General features: G+C 45.9%; 1 protein-coding gene across 1 annotated transcript in view; it reads right to left on the bottom strand.

Annotated features, from left to right (window-relative positions):
* The window catches only part of LOC139275750 (T-cell surface antigen CD2-like), a 44,878-nt gene extending 33,200 nt beyond the window's left edge, over nt 1–11,678 (bottom strand). Inside the window, exons 1-2 of the mRNA XM_070892949.1 lie at nt 11,610–11,678; nt 9,980–10,297 (exon numbers count right to left, since the gene is read on the bottom strand). Coding sequence (XP_070749050.1) covers nt 9,980–10,297; nt 11,610–11,670 — 379 coding nt within the window. The 5' untranslated portion in view covers nt 11,671–11,678. The remainder of the gene's footprint in view (nt 1–9,979; nt 10,298–11,609) is intronic.
* Nucleotides 11,679–24,210: the final 12,532 nt, after the last annotated feature.

Genomic DNA, 24,210 nt, shown 5'->3' with positions numbered 1-24,210 from the left:
ACCCGCTACAAGGGCACTTCCACTCCTTAGCTGCCACGACATGGCGGAAAAAAACTTTAAAAAGCCTCGTTTTGGGCGGTGGGCAATTTTGGCCCCTTAATATATAAAATCCAGCCCAAATTCTGTAATTTCTGTGTCATTCTAAATACAGTCTCATCGATGTACTGCAGCAACTCGCCAAGGTTTCTTCGGCAGCACCTCCCAAACCCATGATCTCTACCACCTAGAAGGACAAGGGCAGCAGACGCATCGGAATACCATCACCTGCAAGTTCCCCTCCAAGTCACACACCATCCTGACTTGGAAATATATCACTGTTCCTTCATTGTCGCTGGGTCAAAATCCTGGAACTACCTCCCTAACCACACTGATTGCCGTGGTTCAAAAAGGTGGCTCACCACCACCTTCTCAAAGGCAATTATAGATGGGCAATAAATGCTGGCCTTGACAGCCATGCCCACATCCCAGAACGAGTATATAAGATAAGTCTGTGTAGATAATAATGAATAATAATTGTGTTGTTGAGTTAAACTGCACAGCAATTAATCTTAATATTTACGATCATAAGCTTTAGTCTTTCCATAATTACATGCACAATAAATCCAACTAGACACTTTTAGCTGTATAAGCTAATTGTAATAAGAAAGCACGACAGGGCTTAACAGGATAGATGCAGGGAGGATGTTTCCTCTGGATGGGGAGTGTAGAACCAGGGGGGTCACAGTCTCAGAGTAAGGGGTCTGCCATTTAGGACTGAGATGAGAAGAAATTTATTTACTTAAAGGGTGGTGAATCTTTGGAATTCTCTACCCCAAAGGGCTGTGGAGGCTCAGCTGCTGTGCATATTCAAGATAAAGACCGATAGATTTTTGGATGTTAAGGGGATCAAGGGATATGGGGATAGTGCAGGAAAGTGGAGTTGAAGTAGAAGATCAGTCATGAACTTATTGAATGGCGTGGCAGGCTCGAGGGGCCGAATGGCCTACTCCTGCTCCTATTTTTTATGTTCTTATGTTCATTTAGGGTAAACTTCATTTACTTATATCCTTATTAAAATTTCTTAGAATAACCTTCATTTATTTAACCCAATTACAACTAAAACAATAGTGCATCAAATCTGCCAAGGTTTTGAGCTGTTGGTTTGAAGACATGGTAGAAATCTATAGTTTGTGGGGTAATTAAAATGCACATGCTTTAAGGCTATGCACTGTATAGTCTAAATCTACTATAAAATTAATTTAGAAATATTTGGTAACAAACCAATATATCTCCAGATCATAAATTTGGTGATACTTATTGTTCTATGTAACATGAAGCTGCTTTGATATTTCAATTATATCAGAAAACCTCCACAATTAAAGCAAAGGTCCACGTTCCAGCTGTAAGTTCACTTAAAGGATTTGTATACTTTAGTTGGTCTTAAGTGACAAAATCACGAATGTTACTACTCCACCATCAATAATCTATTAAGTCAATATATAAAATTTATAAGAACAAATGAACAAGTGAATTATGGCACCTCTTAACCTCATGGATACAATGCTTTCAATATGGATGAGCTAAGCAAACTAACCAGTGTTCAGTGATCATTTCATAAAATAATAGAAAAATTAGAAATAAGCTAAACTTCACCTTATACTACAGTGTGTGTTACATACAGAAGAAAATAATGGAAGGTGTGCTTCAGGAAGTAATTTACACTCATGCTTCTGGTGTTTCTCATGATTAACTATGTTAATTTTGTGATTCATGGGAATAACATGATCAGAACTCTCTGATCCAGCTATATGCTTCAACAACTGCTTCCCATCAGTATTGCAGATTTTTTTGTGACAACTGTAAGTTTGAGAAGCAGCTGCCTATGATTTATGTGTTAATATATGAAGGTAATACAGGGGAAATTTGAAAGGCCGTGTTGTTTTTTAAACTACAGCTCTAGACTTTACAAATATTGAACAAATTGGAAATACAAAATAGGTCAATTTGAAATCAAGTAAAAGGGAAATATAGGGCTTTGTTTCAGGTATAACCCTTCATTAGAACATTGATTCACAGGCTGTGCAAGTCTAGCATTTTCTGTTTTCAGTTCAAATTTTCAGCATTCGTTTTACCAGCACTAGAGTTCTCTGTGTGCATTTGAAATCAATGTACAGAAAAGTGCTGGCAGAGCACCTGTGGGTTTCTGATAAACCAGCTGCAGCCTATAAGTCCCCACTGGTGGCAGGGCTCTTGGAAAATTTCTGTCATATATGTTTCTTACATCTTGACAGACAGACTTGCACAGTGAAATGAAATGCCATCATCTGACCAAGAAGAAGTTGGCACCGGCGCACAGAGTGTGTGGGGAAGTTGTCTGTGTAAAAATATTTCTGAAAAAATCCAGTGACATAAAAATAAATTTGAATAAGAATAATAAGAGCCAAGCTATAACTCCTATTCATTGTCCTGGAAATGTTACCAATGTAGAAAAGGAATACTCACCTTAAATTTCTGAAGGGTTTTACATCTATTTTCATTACTGTTAAATCTAGGCTAATTGGGAAGGTATAGTTTATTGAGACAGTGGGCCCAAGTTTCCACACGATAAAAAACGGGCGCCCCTCCGAGCTGGGCACCCGTTTTTCGCGCCACAAAGTGCGCCTAAAAAAACCCTCCGTATTCTCCACCTCCCTGCAGGTCCTCTGGCCCTCGGCGCGGCGGGAGCCGGGAGCTCTGCACATGCGCACTACAGTGGGCACGCATGTGCAGTAGCTCCAGGCGCCCGAAACTGTGTGGGAGGGGCCCAAAGCACGCAGCCCCTAGCCCTGGCCGAATGGCCTCACTGGGGCTGCGTGAATAAGGCTCCTCCCACGGCCAGCTCCTGCTTCCTGCCGACTCCCGCTCCTGCTTTCCACCCCCCCCCCCCCGGACCGGACCTGACCCGACCCGACCTCGAACTCTGTACTGTTTCTTTTTAAGTTGCCACTTCATGGTGGGAGACACTTCAGTCACATAGACCTCGTCAAAATGGGGGCTGATGGTTTTAGTAACCTCTACGTCTCCAGCTCCGAGATCAAGCACCCTGCCCGTCCTCCAGTGCGTCCCCACCCTGAGCAGCTGAAGGAACTGCTCCTCAGAGAAGACGAGCTGCCGCTCCTGCTTCCCGCCCCCCCCCCGCCCCCAACCGGACCCGACTCGACCCGCCTATCGCTGCCGCTCCTGCTTCCGCCCCGCCCCCCTCCCCTCCGACTGGACCCGACTCGACCCGCCTGTCGCTGCCCCTCCTGCTTCCCCGCCGCTCCTGCTTCCGCCCCCCCCGCTCCCCGACCAGACCGGACCCGACTTGACCCGTCTGCGTCTGCCGCTGCCGCTCCCGCTCCCACTCGACTCGACCCGACTCTACTCTCGCCCCCGGACTGGATCCGACCTGACCTCCCCCTCCCCGACCTGACCTCCCTCTCCCTGACCTGACCTTCCTCCCCGACCTGACCTCCCTCCCCGACCTGACCTCCCTCCCTCCTTCTCTCCCTCCCTCCCTCTCTCCCTTCCTCCCCCTCCCTCTCTCCCTCCCTCCCCCTCCCTCTCTCCCTCCCTCCCCCTCCCTCTCTCCCTCCCTCCCCCTCCCTCCCTCTCTCCCTCTCTCCCTCCCTCCCCCTCCCTCTCTCCCTCCCTCCCCCTCCCTCTCTCCCTCCCTCCCCCTCCCTCTCTCCCTCCCTCCCCCTCCCTCCCTCTCTCCCTCTCTCCCTCCCTCCCCCTCCCTCTCTCCCTCCCTCCCTCTCTCCCTCTCTCCCTCCCTCCCCCTCCCTCTCTCCCTCCCTCCCCCGCCGACCCGAACCGAACCTCTCTCCCCGACTCGACCCAACGCCACCTACCTCTGGTGCTGGGGACGGGCCCTGCCCGAAGTCTCGGGCCCGGCCCATTCAGCCTTCGGTCCCAATGGCAAACCGCTTCCTAAAGGCCTGCCTGAAGAACTTTCACACAGGTAGGAACATGGTTTATTTAATCCTTTCTTTGCTTATAAATGTTTATTCAGGTTGGATTTATTTGTATAATATTTGTACAAGTATAACTAAGGAATTATTGTAGAATTTAATGACTTCCCTTCCTCCCCCGCTCCTCCCCCCCTCGTTCCCTACACCTAATTTGTAACCTGCGCCTGATTTTTTAATGTGTAGAACAGGTTTTTTCAGTTCTACAAAAATCTTCACTTGCTCCATTCTAAGTTAGTTTGGAGTACGTTTTCACTGTGGAAACTTTCAAATCAGACGTCAGTGGCCGGACACGCCCCCTTTTGAAGAAAAAATTATGTTCCAAAGTAGAACTGTTCTACCTGACTAGAACTGCAGAAAAAAAAATGTGGAGAATTGCGATTTCTAAGATAGTCCGTTCTCCACCAGTTGCTACTAAAAATCAGGCGCAAATCATGTGGAAACTTGGGCCCAAAATAACGAAATTTAACATTTTTCAATGACGTAAGAACTGTACTGTTCAACCATGCAATGAACTGAAAGAAATGGCTTGGTCGAATTCACTAAAAACTTTCCTGTAAAGAACCACTAAGATATTCAGCTAATATAATGTAGAATAGATTACCTTATAGATGAAGACCAACAAGAGATTAGTATAAGTTCTAAACTGGTAATGATGTAGGATCTTATATTGCAGTTATATTACACATTACGGGACAAAGCAGATTTGAATTTGGCTCCTGGTGTATAATAACTACTCTGAACTGCTTGAAACTTGTTGCAAACACATTCAAAGGAAACAGGTGTTCCGTACATGTTGGTTCTAGTTTGCCTTGAGACCAGCTAAAGACTGCTGGTTTATGATTCAATTTCCTATAATTTGCTGCATAATGACATGATGACCTGTACAACGGTCAGCATGGTACTGTGGGTGCAACCCATGTATAAACACTTTTTAAAAAGATTACCAGAGCGCAGTTTAAGTGGTTCAAAATATATATTTTGCTTGTAACACAGAACCGGAATGCTCCAGCTTCTGGGCCTCACCATCCAATATAACAAAAACATATGAGTGCAAGTCCAGTATTCCAGAGGAACTGTATGTACCAATATCAGATCAATACCAGAACAGTAACAATACCAGTCTAACACCAATATAAGACCTATATCTGTACCAGTGCCAATTCCAGAACTTTACCAGACCAGTACCAATATTAAATTAGAGAAGGGGGAACCAGTGGAACCAGTGGATGTGGTGTATTTGGATTTCCAGAAGGCATTCAATACAATACCACATAAAACATTCCTGCACAAGATGAAAGTTCATGGGGTTTGCGGTAATATATTAGCCTGTATAGAGGATTGGCTAACTAACAGAAAACAGAGAGTCGGGATAAATGGGTAATTTTCCTGTTGACAAACAGTGACTAGTGGGGTGCCACAGGGATCGGTGCTGGGTCCTCAACTATTTACAATCTATATTAATGAATTGGAGGAAGGGACCAAGTGTAATGTAGCCAAGATTGTTGATGATACAAAGATGGGTAGGAAAGCAAGTTGTGAGGAGGACACAAAACAATCTGCAAAGGGATAGAGACAGGCTAAGTGAATGGGCAAACATTTGGCTGATGAGTATAATGTGGGAAAGTGTGAAGTTATCCACTTTTGGCAGAAAAAATAAAAAAGCAAATTATTATTTAAATGGAGAAAAATTCCAAAATGTTGCAGTACAGAGGGACCTGGGGGTTCTTGTCCATGAAACACAAAAAGTTAGTATGCAGGTAAAGCAAGTAATCAGGAAGGCAAATGGAATGTTGTGCGAGGCCCCTTGGGGAAGAGTGACCATAATATGGTGGAATTCTGCATTAGGATGGAGAATGAAACAGTTAATTCAGAGACCATGGTCCAGAACTTAAAGAAGGGTAACTTTGAAGGTATGAGGCGTGAATTGGCTAGGATAGATTGGCGAATGATACTGAAGGGGTTGACTGTGGATGGGCAATGGCAGACATTTAGAGACCGCATGGATGAACTACAACAATTGTACATTCCTGTCTGTCGTAAAAATAAAAAAGGGAAGGTGGCTCAACCGTGGCTATCAAGGGAAATCAGGGATAGCATTAAAGCCAATGAAGTGGCATACAAATTGGCCAGAAATAGCAGTGAACCCAGGGACTGGGAGAAATTTAGAACTCAGCAGAGGAGGACAAAGTGTTTGATTAGGGCAGGGAAAATGGAGTACGAGAAGAAGCTTGCAGGGAACATTAAGACGGATTGCAAAAGTTTCTATAGATATGTAAAGAGAAAAAGGTTAGTAAACGTAGGTCCCCTGCAGTCAGAATCAGGGGAAGTCATAACGGGGAACAAAGAAATGGCGGACCAATTGAACAAGTACTTTGGTTCGGTATTCACTGAGGAGGACACAAACAACCTTCCGGATATAAAAGGGGTCGGAGGGTCTAGTAAGGAGGAGGAACTGAGGGAAATCCTTATTAGTCGGGAAATTGTGTTGGGGAAATTGATGGGATTGAAGGCCAATAAATCCCCAGGGCCTGATGGACTGCATCCCAGAGTACTTAAGGAGGTGGCCTTGGAAATAGTGGATGCATTGACAGTCATTTTCCAACATTCCATTGACTCTGGATCAGTTCCTATGGAGTGGAGGGTAGCCAATGTAACCCCACTTTTTAAAAAAGGAGGGAGAGAGAAAACAGGGAATTACAGACCGGTCAGCCTGACATCGGTAGTGGGTAAAATGATGGAATCAATTATTAAGGATGTCATAGCAGTGCATTTGGAAAGAGATAATATGATAGGTCCAAGTCAGCATGGATTTGTGAAAGGGAAATCATGCTTGACAAATCTTCTGGAATTTTTTGAGGATGTTTCCAGTAGAGTGGACAAGGGAGAACCAGTTGATGTGGTATATTTGGACTTTCAGAAGGCTTTCGACAAGGTCCCACACAAGAGATTAATGTGCAAAGTTAAAGCACATGGGATTGGGAGTAGTGTGCTGACATGGATTGAGAACTGGTTGTCAGACAGGAAGCAAAGAGTAGGAGTAAATGGGTACTTTTCAGAATGGCAGGCAGTGACTAGTGGGGTACCGCAAGGTTCTGTGCTGGGGCCCCAGCTGTTTACACTGTACATTAATGATTTAGACGAGGGGATTAAATGTAGTATCTCCAAATTTGCGGATGACACTAAGTTGGGTGGCAGTGTGAGCTGCAAGGAGGATTCTATGAGGCTGCAGAGCGACTTGGATAGGTTAGCTGAGTGGGCAAATGCATGGCAGATGAAGTATAATGTGGATAAATGTGAGGTTATCCACTTTGGTGGTAAAAACAGAGAGACAGACTATTATCTGAATGGTGACAGATTAGGAAAAGGGGAGGTGCAAAGAGACCTGGGTGTCATGGTACATCAGTCATTGAAGGTTGGCATGCAGGTACAGCAGGCGGTTAAGAAAGCAAATGGCATGTTGGCCTTCATAGCGAGGGGATTTGAGTACAAGGGCAGGGAGGTGTTGCTGCAATTGTACAGGGCCTTGGTGAGGCCACACCTGGAGTATTGTGTACAGTTTTGGTCTCCTAACCTGAGGAAGGACATTCTTGCTATTGAGGGAGTGCAGCGAAGGTTCACCAGACTGATTCCTGGGATGGCGGGACTGACCTATCAAGAAAGACTGGATCAACTGGGCTTGTATTCACTGGAGTTCAGAAGAATGAGAGGGGACCTCATAGAAACGTTTAAAATTCTGACGGGGTTAGACAGGTTAGATGCAGGAAGAATGTTCCCAATGTTGGGGAAGTCCAGAACCAGGGGACACAGTCTAAGGATAAGGGGGAAGCCATTTAGGACCGAGATGAGGAGGAATTTCTTCACCCAGAGAGTGGTGAACCTGTGGAATTCTCTACCACAGAAAGTTGTTGAGGCCAATTCACTAAATATATTCAAAAAGGAGTTAGATGAAGTCCTTACTACTAGGGGAATCAAGGGGTATGGTGAGAAAGCAGGAATGGGGTACTGAAGTTGCATGTTCAGCCATGAACTCATTGAATGGCGGTGCAGGCTAGAAGGGCCGAATGGCCTACTCCTGCACCTATTTTCTATGTTTCTATGTTTCTATGTTATTGCAAGGGGATGGAGTATAAAAGCAGATAAGTCCTGCTACAACTGTCCAGGGTATTGGTGAGGCCACACCTAGAGTACTGCATACACTTTTGGTCTCCTTATTTAAGCAGGAATATACTTGCATTGGAGGCAGTTCAGAGAAGGTTCACTCAGTTGATTCCTGAGGTGAAGAAAGGTTGAGCAGGTTGGGCCTGTACTCATTGGAGTTCAGAAGAATGAGAGGTGATCTTATTGAGACATGTAAGATAATGAAAGGGCTCGACAAGGTAGATGCAGAGAGGATGTTTTCACCCAAGGGGGAATCTAGAACTAGGGGGCATAGTTTTATAATAAGGGGTTGCCCATTTAAAACTGAGATGAGGAGAAATTTCTTCTCTCAGAGGGTTGTAAATCTGTGGAATTCCCTGCTCCAGAGAGCTGTGGAGGCTGGGTCATTGAATATATTTAAGGTGGAGATAGACAGATTTTTGAGCAATAAGGGAGTAAAGGGTTATGGGGAGTGGGCAGGGAAGTGGAGCTGAGTCCATGATCAGATCAGCCATGATCTTATTGAACGGCGGAGTAGGCTTGAGTAGTATGGCCTACCCCTGATATTTCTTATGTTCTTACGTTCTTATGTAAATGCTTACACCAGAGCAACATCAAACTGTTATAATGCCAAATCAATACTAGATCTGTACCATACCAAACAACCATCAGTATTATAGTGACAGTGTTATACTTATTTTTCAGGCTAATCAGCAACACCACTGATGTGGTTCAGATGTTGCCACCATGATTATCCTGTACTCTTCCTTCCTACACGTCTTGCAGCACCAAATCTGAACCACCATGCATGTGCATGGAGCTATTCCTGCAATGCATGACGCTAACAACATGCATTCTGTGTGCAAATGCATGTTGACAGGTTGATGTTACGGGTAATGCTCCAGGAGTTAGAAGGAGTTGGAGCTTCTACAATACATGGCTAATCCTAACTTGGAGAGTTATTAGCAAAATACTGCGGATGCTAGAATCCGAAACAGTCAGCAGGCCAGGCAACATCTGTTAAACTCTCTCTCCACGGATGCTGCCTGGCCTGCTGAGTGTTTCCAGCATTTTCTGTTTTTGTTTCAGAGAGTTGTTCTCCAATTTTACAATACTCTAACTACCTGGAAATAAATCCTTTACTCCAAAGGATTTGTGGTCCCCTACCATTACCCACTGAATTTAGAAACATAGAAAATAGGTGCAGGAGCAGGCCATTCGGCCCTTCTAGCCTGCACCGCCATTTAATGAGTTCATGGCTGAACATGCAACTTCAGTACCCCATTCCTGCTTTCTCGCCATACCCCTTGATCCCCTTAGTAGTAAGGACTTCATCTAACTCCTTTTTGAATATATTTAGTGAATTGGCCTCAACAACTTTCGGTGGTAGAGAATTCCACAGGTTCACCACTCTCTGGGTGAAGAAGTTTCTCCTCATCTCGGTCCTAAATGGCTTACCCCTTATCCTTAGACTGTGACCCTTGGTTCTGGACTTCCCCAACATTGGGAACATTCTTCCTGCATCTAACCTGTCTGAACCCATCAGAATTTTAAACGTTTCTATGAGGTCCCCTCTCATTCTTCTGAACTCCAGTGAATACAAGCACAGTTGATCCAGTCTTTCTTGATATGTCAGTCCCGCCATCCCGGGAATCAGTCTGATGAACCTTCGCTGCACTCCCTCAATAGCAAGAATGTCCTTCCTCAAGTTAGGAGACCAAAACTGTACACAATACTCCAGGTGTGGCCTCACCAAGGCCCTGTACAACTGTAGCAACACCTCCCTGCCCATATACACAAATCCCCTCGCTATTGTCCCGAAGCTTTGGACCAGATTCTAATACAGAAAAGTTTAAAAGAAATAAACTCACCAAGTAAATGCAATTTAAAATGTTGACCATTGTGACATTTTCCATCTTTGCTACATAATTCATAACGGTATTCTCCTTCATCAGTTGCTTCTCCGATGTTAAATTTCAGAGTTCCATTTTGAAAAACTTCTGCTCTCTGTTCATAATTAGCATAGGATCTAGAACCATTTTTGTATTTTGCAACCTTTGAGTTTCCTTTAAACCATGAAATCTCATTGTAAATGGACTTTGGAGAGTGAATATTTAAAAAAGTTGGTTTCCCAAGTTCACTATAAAAAATAGGCTCTGCATCGTCAGTACTTTCTGTAAGAAACAGTCCTGTGGATTAAAGAATACAACCGTTTAAATATATTTTTTTGGTCAACTGGGTCTCTATCATGCAGAGAAAACCATTATTAAGTTTGAGTCTCCAGTCCAAGCTACTGAGAAATCCACAAGGATGAAATTTCTGTTGGCCTGATATGGAGTGCAGACTCATTCACATGAAGAACATAGATAACATAAGTCGGTCCAAAGGGCTTCGGCACAGGTTAGCAGAGGCAAGGCTTAGAGAACCTCAAATGTGCGTAGGGATACTGCTGAAGTTTAACCAGCTAAAACCTCACAGTCTGACAGTACAGAGCACTGGCAAGTTCCTACTGTTTGTCCAGCCAGGCCTAATGGCATTAGCTTAAATGGTTATCTGGAGCTGAGCGAGAAAATTCGCAAGCCCCAGTGTCAGGTGAATTATCAACAGTGGCCCATAATTATCACAGATCTGCCTCGATCAGGTATCAGATTATTAGGTCTGCCACAGACGATCGGCTTGGTTCCAAACTTTCAATGCTATCTGTGTCAACTGGGGAACTATGACCCTAAAGAGGCTTATTTTGCTTCACTCCCAAGGAATATATAGGTTTAATTTCTAACATTTCAACTGAAAAATTAAATGAGAATTTTTCAATATAAATATCTAGAAATAGATGCTCAGTCAGCGCCTACAAGCAGTATAAGTAGGCAACACAGAATCAGTGATGTTTTATTTATTAATGTTGAGAAGTACAAACTGCAATTATAAGAATGTCCTCTTAGAAGTAATTTATTCAAGTTTTTGAATTAAATATTGAATATGAAATAATTTTTATTTATTTATATTAGGAATGTATAATTATAAGTGCATCTTATACATACATTCGTATATGTATATTGGGTGTTTCTTGCTTTGGAAAGTAAATTGAGTGCATACTTAGAGAGTGTACTATATCATAAAACAGGTAATAATAGCAACATTTATAACAGAAATGTTTGAGTAAATATAATAGATATTTGTATCAGCAGCTTCTGCAATAGCAAATCCAGCTGTCCACTTAAATGTACGCTGTACCAACCTTGTTAAATTATCTCTATTTCCACATTTCCTTTGGAAATTAAATGTATAGGGCAGGGGGTATTTTTAACTTACGGTAATAGCATAGAACAGTCAATATTGGATCGGCTGCCCGTTGATTTAAATGGAAAGGGAAACCGGCCATGAAGTATAATAGTTGGCGAAACTGATATTGCCCAGTTTACATAATCAGCAGGTTAAAATTACCTCCATACAATTAAATGCATAAAAAAGTTAAAAATGTATTTTTACAAATATCCTTACCTGATGTTGCTAACAGCAAAACTATGTTGAACTGTGATGAACATTTTTGAAGACCAGGCATTTTGACTGATTTTTGTCTGTTTCCCAGTAATTGAGAACAGAATTTGTAACTACTTAAACAAAAAGTTCTTCGACAAAAAAGAAGCTGACATAAGTAACTGAGCTCTGGGAGGAAGGAGAAGAGGAAACAGAAGGGTTATAATAGGCTGCTCTGTTTACAAGGGCAGGGTTATGATAGGCTGGTCTGTTTCCAAGGGCATAGAATCATAGAATTGTTACAGCATGGAAGAAGGCCATTCGACCCATCAAGCTCGTGCCGGCTCTCTGCAAGAGCACTTCAGCTAGTCCAACTCCCCCGCCCTTTCCCTGTATCCCTGCAAATTTTTTTCTTTCAGGTACTTATCCAATTCCCTTTTGAAAGCAGTGATTAAGTCTGCCTCAACAACCCTTTCAGGCAGTGCATTCCAGATCCTAACCACTCGCTGTGTAAAAAAGTTTTTTCTTATGTCGCCTTTGGTTCTTTTGCCAATCACCTTAAATCTGTGTCATCTGGTTCTTGACCCTTCTGCCAACGGGAACAGCTTCTCTCTATCTACTTTGTCCCGACCCCCTATGATTTTGAACACCTCTATCAAATCTCCTCTCAATCTTCTCTGATCTAAGGCGAACAACCCCAGCTTCTCCAGCCTATCCACTCCCATCCCTGGAATTATTTTCGTAAATCTTTTCTGCACCCTCTCTAAGGCCTTCACATCCTTCGTAAAGTGTGGTGCCAAACTTGGACACAATACTTCAGCTGAGGCTGAACCAATGTTTTATAAAGGTTCATCATAATTTCCATGCTTTTGTACTCTACACCTCTATTTTTGAAGCCCAAGATCCTGTAAGCTTTCTTAACTGCTTTCTCAACCTGCCCTGCCACCTTCAACGTTTTGTGCACATATACCCCAAGGTCTCTCTGTTCATGCACCCCCTTTAGGATTTTACCCTTTAGTTTATATTTCCTCTCCTCATTCTTTCTACCAAAATGTATCACTTCACACTTTTCTGCTTTAAATTTCATCTGCTACATGTCCGTCCATTCCACCAGCCTGTCTAGGTCTTCTTGAAGTCTATCACTATCCTCCTCACTGTTCACTATACTTCCAAGTTGTGTGTCATCTGCAAATTTTGAAATTGTGCCCTGTACACCCACATCCAAGTCATTAATATAAATCAAGAAAAACAGTGGTCGTGGTACCAAACCCTGGGGAACACCACTGTAGACCTTCCTCCAGTCCGAAAAACAACCATTCACCAATACTTTCTGTTTCCTGCCACTGTCCTTTTATTTCATGGGCTTCAACTTTGTTGGACAGCCTATCATGTGGCACTTTGTCGAACGCCTTCTGAAAATCCATGTACACCACATCAACTGTATTGCCCTCATCAATCCTCTCTGTTACCTCATCAAAAAAATCGATCAAGTTGGTTAAACATGATTGTCATGGGCAACGCTGAGTGGAAGGGAAGGGCTGTACTACGTAGCTCTATATAGGAAGGAAGGATTATGGCAGGCAGCACTATTAAGAAAGGAAGGCAAGGGGAAGGGAAGGGGATGGGAAGATTAAACTAGACTAGACTGTGACAAAGCATCATTGGGCAAGAAGGGTGGATTATGGCATGCAGTTCTGGGCAAAAGTGGAAAGATTGGCAAGCAATTCTGGGCAGGAGGGTGGAGAGGGAAGTATTCTGATCGATAGAACTGGATGGAGGGGAAGATTGTGATGGGGAGCTCTGGTAAGCAGTGCTCAACAGAAGGGAAGGGGAAGATTGCGACAGGCAGGTCTGGATAGATAAGGAAGGGAATAATTTCACCAATGGCTTTTTGTACCACCCCTTTACTATAAGCTCTGGAATCCCCCAAGAATCAATCATTGGTCCCTCCTCTTCCTTTTCTGCAGGCTGCCGCTTAGCAACATCATCCACAGGCATGGGGTCAGCTGATGCCACTCAACTCTACCTTTCTAATACTTTGGTAAGCTCCTCAACTGCCTTTGTGCTATAAGACTGTTTGGCCGACATCTAGCCTTGGATGATTCATAACTTCTCCAACACAACATTGAAACTACCAACTCCTTCATCTTCAATCCCTGCCACAAACTTCACTCCTTGCCACTGATTCCATTCCTTCCCCAGCCACTGTCTCAGGCTGAGTCGGACTGTTCACAACCTGTGTGTCCTGTTTGATCCTGAGGTGAGCTTCAGGCCCAATCTATCCACTTACACCTCTACAATATTGTCCCCATCTGCTCACCTCCACCCTGCTCCTCCCCATTGCTGTAACCCTTAAACATAATTCCAGTATCTCCAGACTGGTCTATTCGAGCACTCTCCTTGCTGTAATCCCATTCTCCACCTTCATAATCTGCATATTATCTAAAACTCTGCTATACATATCCTGTCCCTCATTAAGTCCTGCTCACCGATCAACCCTATCCTCACTGGCCTACATTGGCCACCTCCAATGCCTTACATTTTAAATCCTCGTCCTTGACTTGAAATCCCTCCATGGCCCTGTCTCATTCTTTCTCTGAAATCTCTCCAGCCCTATATATTCTCTGTCTCCCCCACCCCTGAGTACAGGAATAGGGCAGCCAGCAGTTGTCATTACAGGATTCGGAGGAGCAAAATTGAGGTTGGGGCGGGGAGGAGTCCCATTTTCCCAGCAATTTCCAACGTTATCCTGCCCGATTTCAGGCAGGATTAATGGAGGAAAATTCTGGAGGTATATACATTGCATTATTTATATTACAGCACTATTTCCACAGACAGGCCTGCCTTCTCTCAGATGGTTGTGAATCTGTGGAATTCGCTGCCTCAGGGAGCTGTGGAAGCTGGGACATTGAATAAATTTAAGACAGAAATAGATGGTTTCTTAATCGATAAGGGGTTATGGGGAGCGGGCAGGGAAGTGGAGCTGAGTCCATGATCAGATCAGCCATGAGAAAATTGAATGGCAGAGCAGACTTGAGGGGCTGTATGGTCTACTCCTGTTCCTATTTCTTATGTTCTTATGTTCCTATTATATAACTATGGCAAAAAGCACTCTTGCTCCTCCTTCCACATAATAGTTTTTTTTTGTCACTCCAATTTCCACAAATACTTCTGTCCAGGAAACAGATTAATTTCAACTTGTGTTGCTCAACTGTATCCAGGGTTGAAGTTCCTGAAATTGGCTTAATTGTGTATATTGTCACATTTGATCATGTGATAGAATGTGCTGGCTGCAGTAACAACCTGCTTCCTGTGGCTCAAGTTCAACATTATCATTTTATTCAATTGTGTACAGTATACAATCTTGCAATAAGAATAGTGGCCAAGCATATCTTTGAAAGAATTCAGCTGTAAAACTGCAAGGAGTCCCATTACTTATATGCCGTATGCTGGAATGAGTATGCGGTGGAGCATTGCAGCGAAGAAGATTGAGAAGAGGGTTGACATGATGACGCAGCCCTGATTGACCCCGGTCCGGACGTGGATTGGGTCTGTGGTGGATCCATTGGTCAGGATCACGGCTTGCATGTCGTCCCCGCTGGAGTGGAACTAAACTATAGAACCAGTGGGAACCTGTTCAACCTTCGTCGCCTCCAGTCTAGATCCACGACCATTCCATCCTCTGTCATCGGACTACAGTACGCAGACGACATTTGCGTCTGTGCACACTCAGAGGCTGAACTCCAAGCCATCGTCAACATCTTCACCGAGGCATACGAAAGCATGGGCCTTACACTAAATATCCGCAAGACAAAGGTCCTCCACCAACCTGATCCCACCACACAGCACTGGCCCCGGTCATCAAGATCCATGGCGCGGCCTTGGACAACGCGGGCCACTTTCCATACCTCAGGAGCCTACTAACAGCAAGGGCAGACATCAACAATGAGGTCCAACACCGCCTTCAATGCACCAGTGCAGCCTTTAGTTGCCTGAGGAAGAGCGTGTTCGAAGATCAGGCCCTCAAATCTGTCACCAAGCTTATGGTCTACAGGGCTGTAGTGATACCCGCCCTCCTGTATTGCTCAAAGACATGGACCATATATAGTAGACACCTCAAATCGCTGGAGAAATGCCACCAACGATATCTCCGCAAGGTCCTGCAAATCCCCTGGGAGGATAGACACACCAACATCAATGTTCTCTATCAGGCCAACATCCCCAGCATCGAAGCACTGACCACACTCAACCAGCTCTGTTGGGCAGGCCACATTGTCCGCATGCCCGACACAAGACTCCCAAAGCAAGCGTTCTACTCGGAACTCCTACATGGCAAGTAAGCCCCAGGTGGGCAGAGGAAACATTTCAAGAACACCCTCAAAGCCTCCTTGATAAAGTGAAACATCCCCACCGACACCTGGGAATCCCTGGCCAAAGAACGCCCAAAGTGGAGGAAGAGCATCCGGAGGAGGGCGCTGAGCACCTCGAGTCTCGTTGCTGAGAGCATGCAGAAATCAAACACAGGCAGCGGAAGGAGAGTGCGGCAAACCAGACTCCCCACCCACCCTTTCCCTCAATGACTGTCTGTCCCACCTGTGACAGAGACTGTAATTCCCGTATTGGACTGTACAGTGACCTGAGAACTCACTTTTAGAGTGGAAACAAGTCTTCCTCGATTTCGAGGGACTGCCTATGATGCTGGAATAGACACTTTGGGCTGGATTTTCGGTCTTCTGCTGCCTCTCTTAGCGCCCTGGACGGCAATGGTGGCGGAAAGTGCTTGGGCAGCCAGCTTCCAGCGCCCCACGGCAAACTTTCTGGAAGGTTTTCTGGAAGACTTCCGCTCCGGAAGCCCGCTTGCTCCTTAGGAATAGCTGGCTCGATGATGGGGACTAATCTGTGCATTAGTAGCCTCTCCAGCACTTTGTTACAAATGCAAAGTAAGGTGATTGAGCGGTAGCTGGAGGCTTCGCAAACATTCTTCCCCTGCTTCCACACACAATGCGTTCCTGGGATCCATGGGTCATTACGCTGCCCTCTACTATGCAACGTCTTCCAGAAAGTTTGCCAAAGACAGTCCCCAGCAGTTAAGTGCGCATTCTGTTCGGATGCCAGCGGCGTACTCTGTAGGTATGCCGCCGACCGCAAGATCCAGGCCATCCGAAAGATGGCACCTCCGATAGTACAGTACTCACTCACTAAAGCACTGCACTAAAGTGTTCAGGGCCGAAATTCGGTACTGCTGTTTTGGAGGCAGTGACACCGCCGGAGTGGAGATTTTACCGCCAGGCGGTAATTACCGCCACCAACCACGAAATTCAGTTTTACCGCCTGAAGAAGGGATTGCAGCAGTGAATCAAGCGTTGCACTCTACTCTGGAGGCAGTAAACGGCGGTACATGGGGCAGGAAGTGGGTAGGCAACAGCATACAGCCAGTAATCAGCATTTGTAACTGTGCCACAGGCAAACTGGCACCATCTGGATTCAATTCAGGCAGTGATAGGGCGCGGCACTGCCTCATGCTAATATTCGCTTCCTACGCATTCAGTCAGAAGGTGAAGATGGCAGATGCAGCAGCAGCTTGTCAGCGCACTCACTGGTTCTCTGATGCCGCCGTGGATGCACTGCTTGATGCCTTGGAGAGGCGACGGGAGCTGCTGTTGCAGGCTGGCAGGAGGCCACAGCCACAGACCTTTCGACGTCTATGGAGGGAAGTCGCTTAAAGCATCTCAGCAACTCACATGTGCCCAGGACAGCGACCCAATATCGCAAGAGGTGGAACAACATAACGCGGGTGGTAGAGGGTGAGTATATTTCACATTAACCTGAGCATGCTATGCTTTGAGCTCAATATGCAGTCTCTCCTCAATAGGAATGTGTCTGAGGCCAGATGCAACATTCGCTTTTGCAGCCTCACCCGCTCCAAGGACCTGCATGTGCTGTTAACCTTCCTACTCCATTGTTGAGACCCACCCCTCATCTTGTTACCTCCTCAGTCTTCATATGTGTCTGCAAGATGGTATCCTCACCGTAACTTTTAGGTCCTGGCCCCCTCATTCAAGCATTGCCACACCAAGTACTCGCAGCTGAGAGGTGATCTTAATGTGTATAGGCCCAACCTACTCAACCTATCTTCATAGGATTAGGAAAAGGGGAGGTGCAACAAGACCTGGGTGTAATGGTACATCAGTCATTGAAGGTTGGCATGCAGGTACAGCAGGCGGTTAAGAAAGCAAATGGCATGTTGGCCTTCATAGCGAGGGGATTTGAGTACAGGGGCAGGGAGGTGTTACTACAGTTGTACAGGACCTTGGTGAGGCCACACCTGGAGTATTGTGTACAGTTTTGGTCTCCGAACTTGAGGAAGGACATTCTTGCTATTGAGGGAGTGCAGCGAAGGTTCACCAGACTGATTCCCGGATGGCGGGACTGACATACCAAGAAAGACTGGATCAACTGGGCTTGTATTCAGTGGAGTTCAGAAGAATGAGAGGGGATCTCATAGAAACGTTTAAAATTCTGACGGGTCTAGACAGGTTAGATGCAGGAAGAATGTTCCCAATGTTGGGGAAGTCCAGAACCAGGGGTCACAGTCTAAGGATAAGGGGTAAGCCATTTCGGACCGAGATGAGGAGAAACTTCTTCACCCAGAGAGTGGTGAACCTGTGGAATTCTCTACCACAGAAAGTTGTTGAGGCCAATTCACTAAATATATTCAAAAAGAATTAAATGTAGTCCTTACTACTAGGGGGATCAAGGGGTATGGTGAGAAAGCAGGAATGGGGTACTGAAGTTGCATGTTCAGCCATGAACTCATTGAATGGCGGTGCAGGCATGAAGGGCCGAATGGCCTACTCCTGCACCTATTTTCTATGTTTCTATGTTTTTATAAGTCAACCCCCTCATCTCCGGAATCAACCTAGTGAACCTTCTCTGAACAGCCTCCAATGCAGGTATATCCTTCCTTAAATATATCAGTGCTTGGAGTAAGGGTGTTGCCATCAAGCTTTGTATTTGTCCTTCTGACGAAACAGTGTATTGGTTATGACGAGTCCGTGTTCTAAGCATTTTGTCCGGAGGAGCGTGCCATTGGAGTTGGCTTTCCATACCCCCTCTCTGCTGATTACACTTCCCCAGAGGTCAGTGTCCTTTCCAACTCTGGCAATGAAGCGGTGTACCAATTCACACTTTACTGCATTAAATTTCATTTGCCACGTATCCGCCCATTCCACCAGCCTGTATGTCTTCTTGAAGTAAAAGAGCTAGAGTGGCGGGCCCTGAGACATCGTGACCCCTTGATTTGCGAGAGAACAGCTCCTCAGGTCGGGCTACAAAAGAGCTGGAGCGGTGTACCACTTCAACCTCCAACAGGAGCTGCTCCAAGCATGCGACGATTTTGAGATGGGCGACTGGGTGACGTCATCAAAACCCTCGTCGCCGTTTTGGAGCGTGGGCAGGAACATCGGCGGAGCCCAGGTACAGAGAGGAGTGGGAAGGTCGGGGTGGATGAGCGGCGAGTGTTTATGGTGAGATGCGGTGAATATTTATGGCGGAGGAGCGGCGAGAGAGCGTGGCGGAGGTGCGACAGATGAGGGTACGGGGCCCAGAAGAGCTGAGGGCCCAGGGGCAGCACGGGCCAGCCCACACTGCAATATATGTGCGCACTAGGTCCGTGCAGCAGAGCTGGTCTCCAGTCGTCTTGGTTAATCCTTGCCACTTGACCAAGACCTAGCTCTCTCAAGCCCATGTGGTGGCTGGTGTGCAACGGCCACCCCACGTTAAAACATTCACGCACAAGCATCTTCCACCCCCTCAATTGTAGTTCAGGTTCTTCATCGAAACACCTGTGAACTCGTGGAAGCAAGTCATCCTCGTTCGAGGGACTGCCTATGAGTGACTCGCAGCTAATGGAAATTACATTGATCTGTGAAGACTCTCATGCAGTAACATGTTCTGAAGTTTGTAAGGCACTTCGGACAGACGGATAGAAGGGCACTAACTCTGACGTTCTGTTTAATCTTGCAGGCCAAGCTAGCCAGCCCATAATAGAAAGTAACAGATGCAGATGGGAGGAAGGGACCTTATTTGCAACCCCTAACTGCGGTTGGAGGAATGTGTCTCGACCCTGACAAGTGTTGGCGATGGCTCAGGCCGAGCCCCCTCAAGACAGTGACGGTATGTTGAGCCCTGACACCACAATCCTTCACCACTTTCCATGCGAGTGGCATTTCCAAATGCCTTTTCCAGTTCTGGCCGCCCCCCTGCAGGTAACCACTCTTCTCTGGCTTTGTGTTTTCAGATGATGACCCAGCCGGACAGGAGCCTACAAGTCAGCCTTCGATTGCGGGTAATGGTGGAGAGGAGAAGGAGGCAGAGGACATCTCTCTGGCACTTACCGAGGAGGCAGCGACTTCCAGCACCATTTTGGTGGAAGGCGTGGTCAGGGAGTTAGAGGTGGGTGATGCTCCGGGACCCAGTGGCCTGCAGCAACGCCACGGGGGAGGGAAAGCCCTGGGGCCAGCTCCCCGGAGGGTAAGTGCATGCTTCAATGGTGCTCAGCAGCACTCTGGTGAGAAGGCCGAATTGGAGGTTGTCACAAGACAATCATTGCAGATGCACAGCAATCTGTTGGGTGCATAAGCAAGGGTGTCCAAGCATCTCAATGCACTAGCTGTGAGAATGGAGGAGCCCGCCTCAACTTTTGCCCATGCCTCTCAGCAGCCCATCGAGCCCCTCCTTGGTAGATACCAACAGATGTTGGAGGCCACAAGTGACCCAGACATGGTGGCACAGGCTATGGCTGACGTGGCAGTAGCCATTGAACACCAGGCTGAAGCCACGCAAGGCCTGCATTCTGTCATGTCGTCAGTGCGTGGTGGCATCAATCAACTCTGTGGTAGGCTGCAGTCGCACTCTGTGCTAATGCAGAGTCAACATGATGCCAAACACACACTGACCGCTGCCATGATGTCTGGGGCTCCATCAGTCCAATAGGGACCTAATGGTGCCGAAGCAGGGCAGCAATCTGTGCTCACCCAGACTGTTCCAGATGCTCAGGCTCTGCCCTGGGGGAGTAGCAGCACGTCGAGCCTTATGGAACGTGATGTTCTACCACTCATGCTGAGGTGGTGCAGTCCGTAGCCTACCCCTCTAGGGCCCAAGCTGGTTGGGGACGTGCTGCTAGCCCATCAGGTGTGGCCCTTCTAATAGCCTTGCTACAGACACTGAGACCCCACTGAGGAGGAGCAGTAGGCTTGGGAGGGGAAGAAGGGAAGGGGTGGGAAATTACTGAACAAGACCCGCTAAAGACTTAAGAACATAAGAACATAAAAACATAAGAAATAGAAGCAGGAGTAGGCCATTTGGTCCCTCGAGCCTGCTCCACCATTCAATAAGATCATGGCTGATCTGATCATGGACTCAGCTCCACTTCTCTGCCCGTTCCCCATAACCCTTTACTCCCTTACCACTCAAAAATCTGTCTATCTCCACCTTAAATATTTTCAATGACCCAGCCTTCAGTTTTCTGGGGTAGAGAATTCCATAGAGTGAAGAAATCTCTCTTCATCTCAGTTTTAAATGGGCGGCCCCTTATTCTGAGACTATGTCTCCTAGTTTTAGTTTCCCCGATGAGTGGAAATATCCTCTCTGCATCCACCTTGCCGAGCCCCCTCATTATCTTATATGTTTCAATAAGATCATCTCTCATTCTTCTGAACTCCAATGTGTATAGGCCCAACCTACTCAACCTATCTTCATAAGTCAACCCCCTCATCTCCAGAATCAACCTAGTGAACCTTCTCTGAACAGCCTCCAATACAAGTATATCCTTCCTTAAATACGGAGACCAAAACTGTACGCAGTACTCTGTATAGTTGGAGCAGGACTTCTCTGCTTTTATACTCTATCCCTCTTGTAATAAAGGCCAACATTCCATTTGCCTTCCTGATTACTTGCTGTACCTGCATACTAACTTTTTGTGTTTCATACACAAATTTGTGTGATAGTAGCCAGAGATGATGACTTTGTTTGAATATGAACTCAAGTAAATAGTTGCACTTGGATGCGGGTGATAATGTTTGAAGGGGTCTTGTTTGCATAATTATTTGCTGTGGGTGATGGCTTTCTGTTGCACTTCTGCTAGCGTAGACGTTCAGCGATACTGTCACTTTCACAGCCACTGACAGCGAGGTCCTGGTGCTAATATCAGCTTCGAGGTCTGTGTGCAGGAGGTGGCAGAGCTCGGCGACCACCTCCTTGCAGAACCGCAGCCTTCTAAAGCACAGCTCCTCGGACATATCAAGGTAAGAGTAATGTGCATGGTAAACCCTGCGTGTTTACAGCCTCCTGCCCCGAGGTCTGCGGCGTCTCCTCTGGCGGGGACCCACATTGGCCATAACTTGGCTGTGCAGCCGATGCCTTTGAAGTCTTCGCCACAGCGAGACGTGGTGTGCCATCATTGCCCCCATTGAGTTGCAGAAGGTAACACCGAGATGTTAGTTGCTAATGTATCTGACCTGAAACCCACCAATGTTTGCAAAATGCTAATAGTGAAGCTGAGCCGATGCAGCATGCCAACACCTTTGCACTCTGCGAGGAGAGAACGCAGCACTCACCATGACCTCTGTGACCCAGCTGCAACTCCCGTTAAATACCGCTCCGGCATCCTAGCCTCGACTTGTGAACGGCAATTTTTTGTGGCGTGTTCCCCGCCAGCCGTAAGTGAGGGGCAAAAAGGGAATTTGGAGAGACCGGCGCCAGCGAGGCGTCACGCGCGTACTGACGTCATGATTTCCATGGCAGTAGTAGGCAAGGTGGTAATTCTTAGCGTCCTTGAAAAACCACAACCGAATTTCCCAGCAGGCAGCAACACCACCTAATGCCGGCGCATAGCCTTTTACGCCCAGTTACCGTATTCCTAGCTTGTATCAGCTGGCGGTAACAACTGAATCTCGACTCCTTAGTCAAGACTTTGTGCTCAAGTATCTAAAGTGGGTCTTGAACAAACAATCTTCTGGCACAGAGGTGAGAGAGCACCACTAAGCCATAGCTGACACCACAACATCCTGACAAATCATATTTATTTTAAGTATGCCAACAAGTGATAAAAAAGCGGCACATATATTATTTTAAATTTGACATGCATACACACACTTCTGTTAAAAAAGTGTTTTTTGCCTCAACTGAAATATTCCCTTATTAGGTATTCATTTCCACCACTACTTTTATCTATGAAAATGTCTTCTTCCAGTGTTTTTTAATGGAACTGCTTGAAAACATGAAGCAGTTTAGCAGCTTTATCTTAGAAATATAGAAACATAGAAAATAGGTGCAGGAGTAGGCCATTCGCCCCTTCGAGCCTGCATCACCATTTGATAAGATCATGGCTGATCATTCACCTCAATACACCTTTCTTGCTTTCTAGCCATAAGGGCCATATCTAGCTCCCTCTTGACTATGTCCAATGAACTGGCATCAACAACTCTCTGCAGTAGGGAACTCCACAGGTTAACAACTCTCTGAGTGAGAAGTTTCTCCTCATCTCAGTCCTAAATGGATTAACCCTTATCCTTAGACTGTGTCCCCTGGTTCTGGACTTCCCCAACATCGGGAACATTCTTCTTGCATCTAACCTGTCCAGTCCCATCAGAATTTTATATGTTTCTATGAGATCCCCTCTCATCCTTCTAAACTCCAGTGAATAAAGACCCAGTTGATCCAGTCTCTCCTCATATGTCAGTCCTGCCATCCCAGGAATCAGTTTGGTGAACCTTCGCTGCACTCCCTCAATAGCAAGAACATCCTTCCTCAGATTAGGAGACCAAAACTGAACATAATATTCCAGGTGAGGCCTCACCAAAGCCCTGTACAACTGCAGTAAGACCTCCCTGCTCCTATACTCAAATCCCCTCGCTATGAAGGCCAATATACCATTTGCCTTCTTCACCGCCTACTGTACCTGCATGCCAACTTTCAATGACTGATGTACCATGACACCCAGGTCTCATTGCACCTCCATTTTTCCTAATCTGCCGCCATTCAGATAATATTCTGCCTTCGTGTTTTTGACACCAAAGTGGATAACCTCACATTTATCCACATTATATTGCATCTGCCATGCGTTTGGCCACTCACCTAACCTGTCCAAGCCCCCCTGCAGCCTTTTAGCATCCTCCTCACAGCTCACACCACCACCCAGCTTCATGTCATCTGCAAACTTGGAGATATTACACTCAATTCCCTCATCTAAATCATTAATGTATATTGTAAATAGCTGGGGTCCCAGCACTGAGCCCTGCGGCACCCCACTAGTCACTGCCTGCCATTCTAAAAAAGACCCATTTATCCTGACTCTCTGCTTCCTGTCAGCCAAGCAGTTCTCTATCCACATCAGTACATTACCCTCAATACCATGTGCTTAAATTTTGAAGTCCAAATACACCACATCCACTGGTTCTCCCTTGTCCACTCTATCAGTTACATCCTCAAAAAATTCTAGAAGATTCGTCAAGCAGGATTTCCCTTTCATAAATCCATGCTGACTTGGACCGCTCCCGTCACTGCTTTCCAAATGCGCTGCTATTTCATCTTTAATAATTGATTCCAACATTTTCCCCACTACTGA

Source organism: Pristiophorus japonicus, chromosome 11 (genome assembly GCF_044704955.1).
Source record: "Pristiophorus japonicus isolate sPriJap1 chromosome 11, sPriJap1.hap1, whole genome shotgun sequence".
Taxonomy (NCBI): domain Eukaryota; kingdom Metazoa; phylum Chordata; class Chondrichthyes; family Pristiophoridae; genus Pristiophorus; species Pristiophorus japonicus.
The sequence above is the reverse complement of the archived record's forward strand: the minus strand, read 5'-3'. Positions and strand labels throughout refer to the sequence as shown.